This window comes from Anarrhichthys ocellatus, unplaced genomic scaffold (assembly GCF_004355925.1).
Source record: "Anarrhichthys ocellatus isolate YVR2014 unplaced genomic scaffold, GSC_Weel_1.0 scaffold17, whole genome shotgun sequence".
NCBI lineage: Eukaryota > Metazoa > Chordata > Actinopteri > Perciformes > Anarhichadidae > Anarrhichthys > Anarrhichthys ocellatus.
Window position 1 is genome coordinate 1,280,451 of NW_022280047.1, and position 17,953 is coordinate 1,298,403.

At 41.6% G+C, this 17,953-nt stretch overlaps 2 protein-coding genes across 6 annotated transcripts in view; both read right to left on the reverse strand.

Annotated features, from left to right (window-relative positions):
- The window catches only part of cltcl1 (clathrin, heavy chain-like 1), a 27,731-nt gene extending 22,971 nt beyond the window's left edge, over positions 1–4,760 (reverse strand). For 3 of the 4 annotated variants that reach the window (XM_031856197.1, XM_031856195.1, XM_031856194.1), the window contains exon 1: positions 4,348–4,760. In XM_031856197.1, coding sequence (XP_031712057.1) covers positions 4,348–4,389 — 42 coding nt within the window. In that variant the 5' untranslated portion in view covers positions 4,390–4,760. The remainder of the gene's footprint in view (positions 1–4,347) is intronic. The other variant, XM_031856196.1, reaches the window with a different exon arrangement.
- A 2,627-nt stretch (positions 4,761–7,387) lies between these two features.
- On the reverse strand, positions 7,388–17,714 carry LOC116388372 (B-cell linker protein). Of its 2 annotated transcripts, XM_031856149.1 has the most exons (20): positions 17,626–17,714; positions 17,456–17,517; positions 13,539–13,564; positions 13,411–13,445; positions 13,288–13,319; positions 13,037–13,136; positions 12,874–12,944; positions 12,720–12,768; positions 12,528–12,629; positions 11,743–11,771; positions 11,458–11,494; positions 10,436–10,520; positions 10,152–10,182; positions 9,963–9,999; positions 9,737–9,842; positions 9,575–9,612; positions 9,364–9,407; positions 9,193–9,261; positions 8,715–8,873; positions 7,388–8,594 (listed from the first exon to the last, which is right to left on the reverse strand). In XM_031856149.1, exons 2-20 carry the CDS (start codon positions 17,462–17,464, stop codon positions 8,472–8,474), a joined length of 1,182 nt encoding a protein of 393 aa, XP_031712009.1. In that variant the 5' UTR covers positions 17,465–17,517; positions 17,626–17,714; the 3' UTR covers positions 7,388–8,471. The 2 variants fall into 2 exon arrangements, with proteins under 2 accessions (XP_031712009.1, XP_031712008.1); XM_031856148.1 differs by having other exon boundaries at positions 17,456–17,700.
- Positions 17,715–17,953: the final 239 nt, after the last annotated feature.

A 17,953-nucleotide genomic window follows, 5' to 3' on the forward strand; every position in this document is an offset into this window, starting at 1 on the left:
ACACACACACACACACACACACACACACACACACACACACACACACACACACACACACTCCTAGAAGTCCTCTTCCCTCAACAGCTGAGATTAACATTCACAAAAAATTACACATCCCAGTAAACAAGAGCAGCAGGACTTAGCTGATGACACAGCGCTGACGGTATTTTGGTGAGTCATAGCCCGGGTGGATGCGATGCCGAGGGACTGACGCGTCGCATCAGCAGCTGAAGGAGTTTTGGGTTGACGGGGAAGAGATTATGCAAGCGCAATTAAAAAGGGAGGCCTGCAGCTACTTGGCACTTCCTTACACGAGCTGTAGGTACAGGGTTGTGTGTGTGTGTGTGTGTGTAGCCTATAATATACTGTAGATGATAATGAAAACCGTACGGCTGCTCTAATCAATATTCTCTGCTAACATTGGATCGAATGAATATTTATATGAAAGTCGCTCCTAGTGACAAACCCACAGGTAATTATCGCTCAGCTCTGCAGCTCCCACTCTGCTCTATGCAGCGTTTCAAAGCAGCATTCAGCTCATTCAGCTCAAAAAAAATGAATGCCAGCGTACCGTTTACTGAAACATTCGGAGAATAAGCACAACATGAATCCGCAGAAAGGCACAGTTCCCTGCTCTGTCGGCGAGCAGCCGTCCGTCCTCGTCCACTGCAGGTCACGTTAGCGGCGCCATACGGAGTTTGATGATAAGAATGGGCTAATACATGGAAGCTAATCACTTAGGTAATCGTTTAGCTGCGAATGTATTTTTTTGATGTTGGAACTGCTTAAAAAAAAAAGTATGTTTACATACAAGAAGAATAAAGCAATGTTGATTTTTTTCTTAATTAATTGTCTTTTTTGCTCACAAAACAATCAAAAATAACCCATAAGAGCATCGATGAGGAACCGAAACCGATAAGCAGTATCGATAAAACACCATCCCTAGTGATAATATGTCAGTGGTGGTGTTTACAACTCGTTTCTGCTGCCCTCAAGAGGCCCAAATAAAACAGAAATCAGTAAACTGAAAATCTTTGGATTTTAGACTGTTGGGTCCAAAATAAAAAAGTAAAAAAATATCACAATGGCGAAAGAGGTGGAGACATGAAAAGCAATAATCCAGCTTTTTTCTCTTTCAGTTTAGATTTGGACATATTTAATAAGTTCATCTTTTCCCGAGTCAGTAAGAGATTCACTGTTTTTTGTTTTTCTTAATTCGCTAGCTGGTGCTACAATGTCCTTTGGATGCAAACATATTTGGGACATTGTTCATGACAATAACCAAATATTGTCGGTACTACGGTATTTATTATAATGCGTATTTTAACAAGTTGAATCATCTCGAAAATAATGTGCAAAACCACGAGTACAGTCCAGTTAGTGCAGCTTTAACAGCATGAGACTAATTTCACATTGCAGAGAGAGACACAACGTGCGTATTGTCTCGCGTGACTGACTGCTGTTTTTGCGAGTCACTTTTGGTGACTGAAAACAGACGCTTCTTCGTCCCCGCCAGCCACCGCCACGGTCGCAGATGTGTCCTGTTAGGGCCGCTCATGTCATCCTGCTTTCCCTCCTGATGTGATTTGCCGGACTTTAATAGAGCCCGCTTACCATATCTGTCCATCACATCCGCTTGACGTAGCGGCGTCATCTCATCATCATGGATACGGCAGCAAAACGGCTGCAGAGCAGCAATGTTGGACTCTGCTAGACTCAACTAGTCGGGACAATGTTCAAGGCTCTTCAGAGCTGCAGGACATTGTTTTGGTACGTATAGGGCTGGAGCCACATAAGCTGCAAATGACTCTCCCTTTGGCACTTTCATGATCAAACAGACTATTCTTACATCTTGCCACCGACATAATCAATCATCTGGAGGCCGCGGCGAAATTATGTAGCTTACGTTCCTGCTCCTCACACACTCAACTATAGGGCCCCGGGCCGTTTGGTCAGCTGATGGTGAACTTTGACTCATGGCCTGGACCCCGGATCATAAATCACAGCGACGTAAACGAGGGAGGGAGACAAAGAGTGACGGTGGAGGAGAGACTTCACACGGCGTTAATGACACAGCTACTGAACTGAAGGGAGAAAAATGAATTGCATCTTCCGTGTTAGAGAACTGTATCGAGGACGAGATGTTTCGGACACGTCGGGGGTTCGCTCTTGATCTCATGCCGGTGCCTCATCTTGAAAAACCTGAGTCCGTGTTACACTCCTGAGCAACCGGCCCAGACTGCAGACACTGAGCTGTAAATACCAGGCCAAGAGAGAGAGAGGGAGGAAAAAAAAGAAAGCTAAACAACTTGAGGCCCAAAGTCCTAGGTTCGCAAATTCCAAGCATTTTTTTGACTCTGCTGGAGCCACCTTGATTCACAGAGGGATACGACTAGGGGGCCGACCTGGGATTTCATGGTAAAGGTAGAACGTAGAAGCAGAAGGCTGCTTATCACTGTCTCGAGGCGGTCGGGGGGGGGGGGGGGGTCTCTTAGGAGATGTGTAAGGGAAAGGTATGTGCCGTTGAGAGCAACGTGAACTCATAACCCAGACATCGCCAGGTTCCGAGCTGCCCTCCTCCATCAGCAAAGCAACAACAGGCCTGTCAGAGAGGAGAGGAGAGCAGCCCCGTGGCCTTCAGGCTCTGTTGGCCAACACCGTTTTTTTTGGAGGATAAAGGACCTTTGGCTGGCGAAAGTGGGGCTACCGGCCAGAGGAAGGGAAGCACACAGAGTGTGTGTGTGTGTGGGGGGGAGGCTGTTTTTTGTTTTTTTTTCTCGTGAAAGGCCATTTCACTGCCTGCTGTTACCATAACAACAGGCTACAGACGAGAAGAGGTCGAGGGGGGGTGCGTCACAAAACTTTTCTCCTCTGGCTGCAAGACACCGAGCACTGTGGGGGCTGCTGCTGTGGGACGATTATCAAAGACCAAACCAGAGGTTTAAAAAGAAAAGGGGGGGGGGGGGCATAGTGGAAATAGTTCCTCCACACAAGACCCAAATAAGTGGCTGTTTGTTTCCCCCTTTCTGTCACAGACTGTAACAGGGGGGGCATTTTGTGTGTGGTTATTTATTTTGTTGTCACTGCAGGTTTTTTTTACAGCTCTGTCATGTTGATGCTGATCATTTTGAAGCTGCACAATATGCTCCTCTGGCATGAAAATATACAAAACAAGTGGAGCAGGGAGACACATCCAAATCAATAGCTGTGAGCCAAAACCACCAGACACCAGAACAGCTTCTTTCCACTGGCCATCACCCATCAGTCATACAGAGTCAGAAACAAATCCATGTGCAACAATCGGTGCCTATATTCTATATATCTATACATTTTCCACCTATCCTATGTACATAACGTATCCTGTGACAATCTTTCCATATGTACTCAAGCACCCTTGCACTCTGTATCATTGCACTTTTATCTCCATTTCATTGTCATTGTTGTGTTTTATGTTCATAAACATACACTTTATATATATATATTTATATGTGTACATAGTAGTTCAATACCTTACCTCTGTTCTACTTTGTTTTTGTTTATTCGTCTATTTCTGTGTATGTACATTGAAAGTCCTTGCATGTGTGCGCATACATGGCCAATAAGGCTGATTCTGATATAGATGCTGTAATATGACACTTTAATTTCATATATGGGGTTTGGGTTATTGCGGCATCGACACTTTGATCAAATAAGGTGTTTTTTTACCGGCTGGCATTACAGCGGAGTGATGCAGATTACGGAAGTTATTCGACTGTTGTAAATAAATGAATATGCCTCTTCACACTTCTTATCGATGGTGTTGTTGCCGTTGTTGAAGGTTACAAAGTCGTGAACATGGTCGCTGCAGGACATGACAACAACATGGTAGCCACCGAAGCTGGGAGCGCGAGTGCCATCCGGGTTCACGGTTACAATGTTACCGAGAACAGCTGAGCTCAGTTGTCAAGACGCCGCAGTTTGCACCGGAGCGGATTGAACGAGACAGCGGCGTTTTTCCACTTGAATTGGGGGGGGAACTGCGGCGTATCAACGCGCGCGCGCACACTCACACACACGCGCACGCGCCGGTCCGCATTGGAGCTGCTGCTGTATACGATCTGACTGGATCTTTTTTATTTATTTTGTACAAGTCATCATCTGGCCGGGCAAAGGAAAACTAGGCCTGTAGCTATATTGAGCACCAACCCCCCGGCAGCCCTATTTCAGATTCCCTTTAAATGCGACACGTGTGTGTGTGTGTGTGTGTGTGTGTGCGCGCGCGGGCACATGCTGCGCAAAAAAGAAATGAGCTGAAATTAATTTTCGTAGGGCTTTTTTCCCCCGTCTCTCTCTTTCGTCTCTGCTTACCTGCAGATGTTCCTGAAATCGTATCGGCAGTATCTGAGCCATGTCTGGAGGGTTTTTCTCTCTCCGGAGAGTCCGCGAGGAAGGAAAAGGGGGAAGGGGACAGCAGCAGGAGGATTAGAGGGGATCTTGCTCTGTTAGTGCCCCCAAAAAACGTCCCCAAAAGTCGGATCCGATGGGCAGCGGTGGGTAGCCTGCGTTGGTATCACACGAATCCACTGACTGCTCCCATTCAGTTGCCCCTCCGCCCCATTACGCCAGTCCTGATTTGAAAACGCCGCACCTCCGCTCAGAAAACTAGTCCGCTTCAACTACTACTACTGGCGTGCAAACCAGCTCCTCCACGAGCCATGTAACTACACGTGGCTTTTCCAAAAACGAAAAATTGGTTATTGTAAGTTATGACTTCTCATAAGCTACCCGTTTCGTTGATGTATTAATTTGTTCCTCTCCTCAGAGCTGTCAATGCAAGCGCGTCGGATGTGCAGTTTGTACCCCTCCGCCGCAGCAGCACCCCCGCCCCCCCCTTCCCCCACCAACTTCGAAATCAGGGCTCGTGACAAGCGCCCCACCTTTGCCCGTGATTTTCTTGAGAATCACACACAGACACACACACACTCATCATCAAAAGTGTAGTTGTTGTTGTTGTACGTTCCCTAGAGGACTGCTGTTTTTTTTCTTCCAAAGAGCTGAAACTGCATCTTGCTGACTGACAGGCTCTATTCTCATCATCATCATCATCATCATCATTTCCATCATGCCTGGTGAGCAGCAGGTTGTGGACAACTGCAAAAATATTCACTTTCAGTAAGTTGTTTTTTTTCATGCATTGCACTTCATTTGCTATTAAGACAAGCTTTCTGGTCTTATACAATGTTGAATGCATACGTTGAGACTCTGTGGAAAAACATTTTTGCATATGGGAAAAATTGGAAAATATTATAAAAAAATAATTAAAAAATCATGGTTTAAAAGTCACAATCATATAGACCGGTCAGCCGTTTGCGGTTGGTCTAAAAAATACTTCCTTTTCAAATCAACAAAGGCCTTTACACTACTGATGTGAGTCAGTATTACACACAGGATGTGGATAGCGCATTTGAAAGCATTTGAAATCAAAAAAGCTACTGTTCCACAGGATCTGACTCACATATACAGTTCCTCAATTGATACACAGGGTTCAGTTTTGCATAATTAGTTGACATTTGGTCCTCTCAATGCACGGGAAGTAACGCGTTAAGAATAAAAACTCATTGTGATAGATTTATATATTTTTGTGTGGATAATGAAGCAGAGGATCTGTTAAGTCCTTGTTATCATGCCTCTAAGCCTGTTGCAATAGTTCTCCATGACATTTCAGTTTAACAATTATATTTACGAATAAAAAGTCTCAGACTTGGGGCTTGCTAGTGGCTCTAAGATGCTGGCCATGTAATTTAAATGTCCAGCCAGGGATCTCTGTGGCGTGCCATCCCCCATCTCTCTTCCTCCCTTCATTTCCTGTCATCCTTTTTACTCGCACTACCCATCCATCCATCCATCCATTTTCCACTGCTTATCCGGGGTCGGGTCGCGGTGGCAGCAGGCCAAGCAGGCCGACCCAGACCTCCCTCTCACCGGCAACATGTTCCAGCTCATTCTGTGGGATCCCGAGGCGTTCCCAGGCCAGCTGGGAACACCTCGCACTACCAAATAAAGGTAAAAAAACAACAACTTTGAAATAAAACTGAGGATGTACTATAGTTTTTCAACCCTGATTAATCCTGTAACAGAACTACACGATGCCTGACACCCACCTGCCAAATGATTCTGGCTCCAGGAAGTTATTGTACTCATTTACACCAGCGGCCTATGCAAATACAGCAGTATATAGATGAACGAGCCTCTGCACTTCCGGCCTGCACTGGAATCTACCAGGTAATACGATAAGACAACTGTAAACTGTGTTATTACTGCAGAAACATAAGTCAAGACATGACTGTAATATCATGATGCTCGCTCTGTAAGTCATTTCAAATTTCAAGCACACTATAGCTTTTAGCCTTTGCTGTAATTTTACAAATAAATGCCACAAAATGCCCAATAAACCTTGTAACAGACAGTTACTGTAATTTGCATAGCATCATGGATATAGTGCAGAGGCTATGTCTTTACAGTATCTTTCTGTACTTTGTACTGTTACACCTAGCGAATAGTGCTACTGTAGAAAGGTTACATTAACTCAATGTGGTGCCCATATACATATGGATTTGATTTGAATGGTTCAACTTGGGCTGTTTATGAATTTCTTGTATGCATGTTTTTTTTTTCTTTCTTTAATTCAGTGGTTGCAATAATTCAGAACATTTAAAATATCTATTAATGACGAACCAGGGTGTACTTTAAAATAGCAAGTGATGAACAAGAGTCATGAAACAATTATGTTTTCATTTTCCAATATATGGCAAATAAAATGAAGACAACTAATTAGTCCCCCACACATTTTATGTGTGGTAGGACTATTGCTAACTGAATTTGTTAGCCTACCTGTTGATTTAAACATGTTATCCCTAGTAATTTAATTCTTTAAAGTAAAATAATTTTATATAAAATACAGTAAATCTGTGTTTGCATTTGCAGTACTTACTAGTAGGCTATATTTAGTATATTATAATGTACAGTTTCATACTATAAAACACAACAGTATCATACTCCAAAACATATTTACAGTATCATACTGTAAACCAGGGCAGTTATACCGTAAAGCACAATAACGGTACAGCTGTTTTAGTGTAAAAACATATTTACAGTAAAAGTAGTGTAAACAGGTAATTGCGTTAACGTACCAGCAACAATGTTTTCCAGTAAGTTACCGCAATAATACAATAAAATGTCCTGAAGTGTTGGTTCTTACTTAGTTGTTAGCCCACTAAATGAGCGGATGCCACTCTGAAACCGGTAATTCAAATTACTAAAGCGTTAGATTTAACTCTGACATGTGTTAAATGTCGGGGTTTTTTTACACCTTTTGGAGTAAAAATGATTCACACAGGATTCTGCTATGTTGTGTGCTATGACAGGCCCAGGATTTATGGTTCGGTCACAGAGAATGTGGTTTCACTCTGACAGGGAGCAGGTGTTACCAGCAGCATCTGGTCAGTGGACATATGATGGCAGTACACACACACGCACACGCACACACACACAGCTCATGGTGTCTCAGTAAAACCAATAAATCCTGCAGTCTCCACACTGACCCTCATTGACGAGGATCCATCACAAGCAGAAGGTTGGAGTTTACTCAAAAGGACGTCATCGAACACACCACAGAAAAAGCCCAAATAAAGACCATGGTCCAGATTAACTCATTGTTACTGGTCATCAACAGTAAATATAAGGAAACTGCGGTAAAATAAATGAAATAAAAATGATACATTTTGACTTTGTATTGCACAATATCACACCGGAAAAGACACCTGTTACATAGAGTAGGCCTATATTAAAAATCAAAGTCAAACTAAACTAAGCCTGTGCAAAGATACACAGCCAATCTTTACTCGTAAAATCATGGAGACATTTATCTCAACGCTTCATCAGACATGACCATAATGGAAATGAGCAGGAGGCACAAAGTGACGCTGGAACATTTTAGCTGCAAACGAAAATAATTATACTGTTTGAATGTTTAGAAGCGAGTTCAATTTCAGTGATCTGACAGCAACAGCATCACTTCTGTACCCGAGGGGGCGGAAACATACAGCGACATGTTTTTCCTTTTTTACTGGAGAACAGTTTTGCAACCTTTTGCAGTCATTGCTATAAAATGAAGAGAAAACAGGAACATCTCTGAGATTTAAGAAATAAAACCTCTTAACAGACAGTTACTGTAATTTGTATAGCATTATGAATATAGTACAGACACTATATGCCGTAGTCACGTCATGTAATCTCCAAGGCTGGAGTCTGTGACATGTAATCTCTGTTATCGGTGCATTAGAAGTTTGCATTGTCAATTTATAAAGAAAACACCAGTTTAGCTGATGTCATAGCAGTTAGAGTTGTAATTGCAGTTTTTGTGACAGTTTAGTAGACCTGCAGAAAACTTTCAGACTGAGCTGTTGTCCTCATAAAACTCATATGAACACATCTTAGTGTTGAGGGCGAGCAGGATACGTTAAGTACGTGGTGTGCTTGGCCTGGCTCTTGCTGTCTATCAGAAGCAGCTGGTTATTGTTGTGGTGGGAAATCATCTCGTCGAGGGTGCCGAAAATCTGCAAGAGAGAGAACGAAAGATAAAGTGAGGTTTATCGAACAAAAAGCCTAAAATTCTCCCAGAATCCCTCTCTCTCTCTCTCTCTGTGTCTTTCTTATTTGCCCCCCCCCCCCCCCACCTCTTCGTTCTTCTTGCCCTCTTTTCCAAGAGCGTAACCTCGAGCGTCCCCCAGGAAGCGGATGGGAATGTTGTACACCTTCTGCCGGTAGAGCACGGCAAGGGTATACGGCTGGCGGCTGCCCTGAGTCGAGCTGTGTCGTATGAGAAACGCGCCGTCCTGCAACGAGGGAGAAAACAGCAAGCCAGATTAAACACTGAGAGTAGGGGACAAAACAAAATTGGCATTGAGAAGAAATGTTTTGGGAAACTGATAGGTGAACAACGGCGAGAAAGAGAAATAAGTGGAGTAAAAACATATTATACAAAGTACGTAAGTGTCTGACTCAGGTTTGGCTTCTATTTGAGTGCCAGCAAACAACATGCACATAAACACTCAGCAAATGTCCCCATTGTCTGTTGCTTGGTTGAATTAAAATGACCCGATTGGCCGATTATTATACCTTAAAAATGAAACACAGAACCGTTGACTGGCTCACCTTTTTGACCCTCCGTAAGAGATCCTCGGCCGTCTTCCTGTTGCAGTCCCCAGCAAACCACTCTTTGTCCTGTAATGTGACAGAGATACATCAACAAACAGTAAAACAGTCCTCCCTAACTAGATTTTTATTTTTCGTTTTAATTTTCATTTGCGCAGATTGATGCCATACCTCGTTCCCGCCTTGTTCGGTCGCCTTCATACCACCAGAGGAGGCTTAGAAAAAGATGAAAAGCCCGTTTCCCCAGGTTTTTGAGTATAAACCGTGCAATGTTTTATATTACTTCAAATGAAGAATCTAAGCAGAGACCAAATGATCACAGTCGTCCCTGATGATTAAAATAATAAAAATACTCTCTTTTTGAAAAGAAATTTGAGCTTACCAGCAGGCTTAGTGTCTGCCACAGGAGGGTTGAGAAGGCTGGAATCAAGAGCAAAAAAAGCTAATGTTACACACTGAATTTAACGCTGATGTGTTTGCGGAAATGAATGTAAATTGTTGCAGTTTTAACATTTTTGACTAATGTTTCATCCGTCTAACAAACCTGTGCTTCGCTTCCTTCAGGTTTGCTGGCAGAGAGGGCTTCACACGGTGTGTCGGTGGGGGGGGTTTGGCGGGAAACGAGGTGCGTCTCGCTTCGACTGAAGGAGCTACAGAGACAAGATGTGCACCGTCATGCTCGAAATCATTTCTTTTGGATGTGTGTGTGTGTGTGTGTGTGTACTGATAGCTGACCAGCTTTAGCGAGGACAGAAGACGGTGGTCTTTACCTGTTTTTAACTCGTTCAAGGAAGGCAAGAGTGAATTCTGAAAGGAGGGAAATATAAAAATGTTACTACCGTGTCACTGCTGATGAGATTCTTTTTTCCTATGTAGCAAATGGTATGAAAATGAAATGAAAACTTCCATTTCTAATTCAGGCCTTAACAATATCGCACTAGATGAATAGACACACTCACAGACTGAGCTCTGGGAACCGGAGGCTTCATCCTGCAGATGGAGAGAGAGAGTTCAGTTTCATTACATGTTAAGTGCCAGTAATTGACTGTGCAATGTCACTAATATCTCTGCGACATTTGCATTTTGCATGCAAAAACACAGCATCGCTCATTGTCTGATGTGTCACGGAACAGGAAGCTAATCAGACTAGATTAAATAACTCGGTGAGTGCATATGGCCTTGCTCTGGTTTGCCAGTGGGTCGACAGCGGCTGGTTTGGACCCAGGTTGAGAGGTGCACTCACATGATTATGGGAGATGGTACGAGCCTCATGTTCGGAGGCGGAGGCGGAGGCATCCTCATCGGCGCACGATAGGTGGGAGAGCAAGCTGGGAAACAGGAAGAAAGGGGACTCATCATTTTATCATCTGGAAAAGAAAAGTCTTGCAAACTGTGCAAACCGTTGTGGCAATTTATCCTATTGTTCTTTTAGATATAACTTGTATCGCTTAAACTTAAACCATGGTGCTAGTAACCTCATGCATGAGTGGTTCTCTATACTGTGCGTAAAGTACAAGGACCTGAAGACCAGCGGGAGGTTCTAACATTTTTCTAATATGAGTGACTCGAGTCACTCAAGAGGGGAATGTGGGAAAAATCAATCATATCCATAATTTGAAATGTATCCATGTATATTCACATTCATACTGTGATATTGGCCGGTATCATTGTCATATGAGACAGGGAGTCTAGTATAGCAGCCTTGGAGCCCGGGTGAAGATAGAGGGGGGATGACGCAGATAAACAAGTGGGGCAAGATTTCTAACGCAGGGGAAGAACGGGAGCCGGTCGCTGTGACGGGCGGCCAGCAGCGAAATCAGAGGAAGAGGAGTTGGGAAGGAGACTGTGGTTAATCACAAAAAGCTCTGTTATGACTTGTCCGAGGTACATAGTTTAACTTGTCTAGGTGAAAGTTCAGAGGAGGAGGAGGACATCTTCGAGGGGGGGTATAAAGTAATGTACAATGCTATTGTGAAGTTAGTTGACTCCGGACAGCTCGGTTTACTCGTATACTTTGGGATGCAAATAAATCTGCGTGAACTGAAGGAAATCCAATCTCTCTTGTGTTCTGTGTGTTCGTTACTGAGTTCCGTGGTGAGATCCTGTGGTGTCTCACCACGAGTCAGATAGATAACAGTTACTGAGCCAGCCGTTAGGTATTGAGTTTTAACATAAGTCATAAAAGCTGAGCATCGTCGACGGAAAAAAAAAACGTGCAAACTTTAAGTACAGAGCCAGTTCTTGTGAAGCGAGACGTAAACACACCAGCTGTAGGTTCCACATACATGTCATCGTTGTCTTCCTGAAATGCAAAATGACACACACATGAGACACACACCAGGAAGCAGAGTGTTAGTTTCATTTGTGCCTCGTAATGATTGGCTCGTTCGCAGCTGTGTGGCTGGTAACATCCAATCATATTCGTGCGTGCTTGGCCATTACAACCCGTTACATCCCGTTACACCTTCACACCAAGGCCTTTCTCTGGCTGTCTCCTCCCGTGTGTGTGTTAAGCTTTTTGGTATTGTTGATGTATTTATCTCTACTCGCCTGTTCTTCATTCGGATCCAGATACACATCTGAAATGGAGAAAGATAAAATACTGTACCACATTTTTTTCAAAGGACTTTCCGTCGTCTTGTAAGTTTCATCAGGATTTGAATGATCTGTCGAACATAATTTTGTTCTGTTTTTCCAGCTTCGTTACATTGTCTTCTGACTGTTGGTGCTGTTAGTGGGATGAATAGGAAAGGTTTCAGGTATTCAGAAATGTGTAATAAAGACATGTCAAGGACACAAAAATAGATGACTCATGACTTTCAACCTGAGGTTTTGGTCAACTAGAGAGTGTGGAGATAACCTTTTGTTGACAATGTGACAAGTTCCTTGTCTTTTAAATGTTACAAATTTTCAGCAACATGGTTCTCGCAGATGGGTTTGCCAAGGAAATTGTGTCACTCGAGGTGCAGCTCAACGGCACAACAGCAGGTGGTGCTCTCTTCTTTGTTCCAGTCACAGCTTCGATCTTCGCTTAACTACCCACTTCTTCTATTCATTCCACACAAACTGCTGCTGTTGCTGCTGGAAATGCTAAACACAACTGTCAATGACTGTTTTTTCTTTGCTGCATGCGTGCCGCAACAACAATTGCAAAATCTTTCATGGAGCGACTGTATTGCTGCAAATGGCACATGGCTAATAAAACCAAATATGTGGTTGCATTATCACGTCATTAATACGTAGACATTCCTCTCAGTCAACAGTCATTTACAGGCTGATGAGGTACTTCTATGAAAGGACTATTTGTGTGTGTGTAGTAGAAGTGATTACGGCACCTTCCTCAGTGTTGGATGCAGGGTCTGGAACGGGAGCGGGGCGGACCGGTGGGGGAGGCTTCATCTTTCTCCCGGGTTTCTCAGTTCTGTTTATCTCAGGTGCTGAAGACATGAAGAGAGGCAGGTTATACAGTGAATGAACAAAAAAAAAAAACGTTTGTGTGGCTACAAATGAGTATAAGAATCACTCACCTTTCTTGGTTTTGGGAGAGAAGAAATCTTTAGCACATTGTTGAGGTTTCTGGGTGACGGACAATTTAATTAACAAAAATGCCTTATCTTTAAACAGATTTTAAATGTCTCGAACACACAGAAACAGACTTCCGGGACACTGAGCTGTTGTTACCGTGGGTTTGGCCGGTCTGGGTGGGAGAACAACCTGCCTCTGTGGAGGCGCAGGTTTGGGCGGCCTCTCTGCTAAAAAAAGCAGGATCGAGGGACATTATTTTAGGTGAAAAGGTGTCCGTGCTAAACAGGAACCGTTAATACCCTATCTGCAGTGCTGTTACCCAGATAGACATTCTCCTCCACCTCTCTCTGTGGGACGTTCACAGTGTGGCGCTCACAGGGAGGCACTTCATACATGTCACCGTCGTTGTCGTCGTTATCCTGCCATTTAGAAAATATAAAGTGGAACTATTTTTACCCCCACAAAAAAAATGGGAAATGTACTAATAATGGCATAGAAATAAGATAAAGATCTTTAAAAATGTCTCATTTAGCAGCTTTGATAACTCAAGAACTTGCTGTCTTTACTTACAAATTCCTCCTGTGGCCAACCTGCATTGTCATCTGGGGGGGAAAAATACATCGATAATAGATAACAATGTATAGAACCAAGTAAGGAAACGTTGCCCCTTCATTAGGTGAGGTTCAATCTCACCTGTCCTCCTGGGTGGAGCTGGAGGTCCACTGTCTCTGACGGAAAGAGGAGCTGTGAGAAGCTGCTTTTCATGCATAATACATTAACAGCAACACTAATGGGGTTTTGCTAATGCACACAATACTTACAGGTTCTTCCGTTTTCCAAAGAAGCTCTGAGAAACACAGAAGCCTCAGGTCAGTATAGGGATTTAACACAGACAAAATAAAGTTAACTGCATGCCAGGCTGGTAATCATTTACTTTAACTTATCCATCGCTTTCATCATCAGGCATGAGTCAGTGGCTGCTTTTTAGGGAAGGTCCCCACGATGGACAATAGCGCTTTATTTAGTGCACCAGGTGAAAACACCTACTCGGTAACATATAAGTCCAAAATGTTTTTGTTAGGTGTACATAAGTGTACACATAATTCAAGGGTAGCTGTTAGTGTAAAGAGTGCTGGAATACGTATTCAATGGTTTAGTACATTACTTTATATGCATACAGTGTGTGGTTATACACAGTGACAGCCTGCGTGGAATTATTTTGACATTAGAATAACAAAAAAAGGCTTCTTCCATGAATTCCTAAGTTAATATACATACAACACAAATCATTCTCAAGTGACTTTAAAGCTGTTTAGAAATTAGTTTTACATTTAATATATATGATGATAGTTATGTTACATTATTCTGGCATTCAATTACAGCTCCCAGGTATATATATATATATATATATATATATATATATATACTGTATATAAAGGAGTTATAGTTTAGACAAATACATTACTAATCACTGGAAAATGTCCTATCTATAATAGTCTATAGTATATTATTATCATAAATCAATTTATTATTTTTTACAATTTTGAAGTATACTTTATAGTTCTACTCCTCAATTCTGAAGGAAATGTACTTTTAATTTAGCTACTGGTTACTACACAGATTACAATTAATACATTTAATTCAATATACAATAAACAAATAAATGATGATGTTTATTTACAGGTTAAGATCATTATTGTACCCATATTTGTCCAGCTTTTTTGCCTTATTCTCAACTGTTATGTCTGTTTTTGTGTAAGTAGATTGAGAGCATTGTATGTGCAAATACTGCCAATGAAGCTGATTCTGAATCTGACTTAATTTACCTCCAGGGAGAAATTCACAAGCTTTCCAGCAGTTTATAAACTGATTGCAATTAGCCCCACCTTTACCAGCTGCCACATCAGAGTAATACAAACATTACGATATAAATACGTTATTCTGAAATGGGACGTTCTGCCTACTTTTATTTTTGCTACTTTGAGTATATTTTAATGCTCAAAACACTGAATGCATGACATTTACTTGTAACAGTATTCACTGTGGTATTGCTACTTTTAAGAAAAAATATCTGAGTATTTACTCCACCTGACTTTTTTTGTAGCCTCTTTGTAAAAGTAAGGGATAAAAACAAGCTGGTCCCAAATAAAGTCGGATGAAATTAATCCTAAAGTGAAACGGATTATAGATTTGTTTTTTTGGTCAGCCTTTCTTTTAGGTGATTTTAGGGTTTTAAGTTTGGTGGAGTAATATTTTTGTATAAGCCATTTAAGTTTTGCATTCATTTTCCAGCAATGAATTGATTTGATAACTTAAAAAGAGGTCATACATAATTTCAAAGGTTATTATTTGTTATTTACTTTAAGAGTCTAATTTCAACATATAGTCAACTTGAATATCAACTGTCAAAGTTTGACTGTTTCTTTGTTTCACCGAAGGGTATCATCATTTTTACACAAAACTGGTGAACCTTCTTGGTAGCTACCCTAGAGAGGCAAAAATCCTATCATTCCAGTCTCAGGTTGATTGTAGATGTAGAGTGTTAGGGTGCTACGTTTGTTTATATACTTCTGGTAAAGGTTACATAAGGTCAAGTTTCAGTATTCTCACTGTAACTTATTTAGTCTTTGTGAATCCTATCCTCATGTATCTCTGTAACTTTTGGTTGCTGCCACAGTTAATTCACAATCAGTGTGTTTTTAAAGCAGAGATTCGTGAACACTTATCTGTTCGCAGAAAAGTTCACCTGCAGGGATGTGGCTGAGGTTGGCCGGAGGAGGTGGAGTTAGACAAGCAAAATCAAGCAAAATCAGGAAGTGGAGAGACAGTATCTCTGTTTTCCCACAGTGCCAGGCAGCCGTAGAGGAAGTGTTGATGTAAGGTACATCATTAAAGGTGGACAGAGAGGGACGGAGGGACTGCAGAGTTTCTATTTTGGCACACAAAATGTCAGAGTGTCACAGTCGCTGTACTGCTGATAAACACGGAGCAAGAGATAAAAAGGTCCGAAGAGAACTATGCTACTGTTCTGATATTTACAAACTTTTCCTCTCACAGACAGGAACTCCCAAAATATCTGCATTTTAAAGCCGGGTCAAGTTAAAGTGACCAATGTTCAGGTTTGTGTCAGCCTGTTGGAGCTTCTCTCTGATGAACTGTGTCAGGTGTGGAAAGGGCTTTCAGTGTCCCAGGAGGCCAGCTGGAGGACAAAGTCATGTAACCATGAAATGAGGTCTGATGCAAAGAAGGATGCACTGACCGTCATTCAAATGTGTCACTATTCAGACAGTAGAAGCAGTGTTTCTGTAGTATCATGAGCAGTTATAGATGTTAATACAGATAAGAATAATAACCAGCTACAGGACTATAATTTAGTTTTTTACACTTGAAAAGAGTAAAAAACGAAATACAAGATAATACAATACTATATGTGTTAAACTAACACCACAGACACTGTGTATACCTAAACACACAATTCCATAGATCGATAAATATTTAAGGGGGATATATTTTGTTCTCACTGTCCGCACTGCCTTTTCCACACTAGTCTTAGTGTGTTCACACATCACAGACTGGATCTTACCTCAATTTAAGTTTGTTTTAGAGAACATACAGGGAACTCCTCCAACCACAAAACATTTTATCTGCATGAATTGAAAAAACCTCTGTAGTTGGAAATCACATATACACACACAATGACATCCTTGTTATAAAACTGGCTAGAGAGTGAAAACTATATGAGCAAAAATGTTAAAATGTTGGGATGCCAATATGATGTTTTTGATCAAATATCTCTATTGATATTCCGATATTGAGGTTGACCATTTGTGGTTACACAAATTATTTACACAGTTAGATTTTTGATACATAATCATCATTAATTTGGATACAATAACTAAATACAGCAAATTATAGACCAGCTAGAGCAGTCTGGTAAGTTCAGAAAATTACTTTACTGCAATGCAGCCTTTAAACCAGGAAAAGACAACACTTATGTGAGATATTCAGCCTCATATCACGATATCAATACAATAGAAATATATTGCCCAGCCTTAGTCAGACATATTCTGAGACTCACTAGAATCTCTGCAAAGAAATGTGGGAACATTTGCACGAGACCTAAGAATAAAAACTATTGAAAAAGATCACCACCAACATTAAAAGTTAAAATAAACAAACTCCTCTCAGAATCAGATACAGAGTCTCTGAGATTTATGTTTGTATCAAAAGTAGCTACATTTCAAATAAGAATATAGTTCAAATCATTTCAGGTATTAAAAAAAATACAGGTAGTACTTTGTCTAAAATTCAGACAAAACTTCCCCCGCACGAGTATCAACTGTGATTCAATTGTGACACGTTTGAGTGAAATGTAATAAATTCAACTTAGTTAACTAAGAAATGGATTTTATGGAGCAGTTCAGCAAAGAACAAACATAAAAGAAAGGCGAACAAACCTTTGTGACCTTTTATTCTATAGTAAAGCACAATGCTGATACCTGTAGTGGTCCGGGTTATTTTTACAGTTTGGCTTCACACTCCCACACAATGACAACTGTGTAGCTGCCATCATGTCTCTCCCTTATTCAGAACTCCCTCAGAGAACTCCCTTTACAGTTGGCTCTGTTACGAAAACTAAAACTGTGCCATCAACAACACCTGCTCACTTCCTTTTTCACTCCACCCAAAGTTATCAGAACGTAAACTGAAGTGGGACAAAAACAAAACAGTACTTCACCATTGCCATGATTTGGGGTCCGGTCTCTCAGCTCAAGTCATGAGGAAATGTCTTTGTTTCAGCTGCAGGCGGTTTGGAAAAATGAAAGTGAGCAATACGGAGGGAATGTAAAGAGCAGATCTAACTGATCTCATTTGCATTTCCTACCTGTGCCAGACAGACAGCCTCACCTGCTGATGCTGCTGGACTGTCTGCCTTTAAATGAGCTGCAGCCACTGCACAGCTCAAACATGGCTCCAAGTTTCCCTACAGGCTACAGCAAACTGTTTATGGCCATAACCAACTGAGTTTTACATCGTTTGCTGCAACTGGTAAATTGCATCTCATTTGTATTCCATTTGCAATCAGAAGGGGAAATGAATTATTAACCTTTGATACACACACACACATGCTATCAGTGATGCTAAGTAAGCTCTAAATGTCGTATATTGCAGTCATTAGAGGAGCAATATACGACATTTAGAGCATAGCAGCAAACAACTACATGCTGTGTAAAGA

Bases quoted from the DNA above. Each gene is read 5' to 3' on its own strand.
- LOC116388372 (XM_031856149.1), bottom strand. The intron at 9,843-9,962 runs GTAAAGACCACC...TTGTCTCTGTAG, and splicing joins CTTGAACGAGTTAAAAACAG to CTCCTTCAGTCGAAGCGAGA. The intron at 9,262-9,363 runs GTATGGCATCAA...GTCACATTACAG, and splicing joins CCGAACAAGGCGGGAACGAG to GACAAAGAGTGGTTTGCTGG.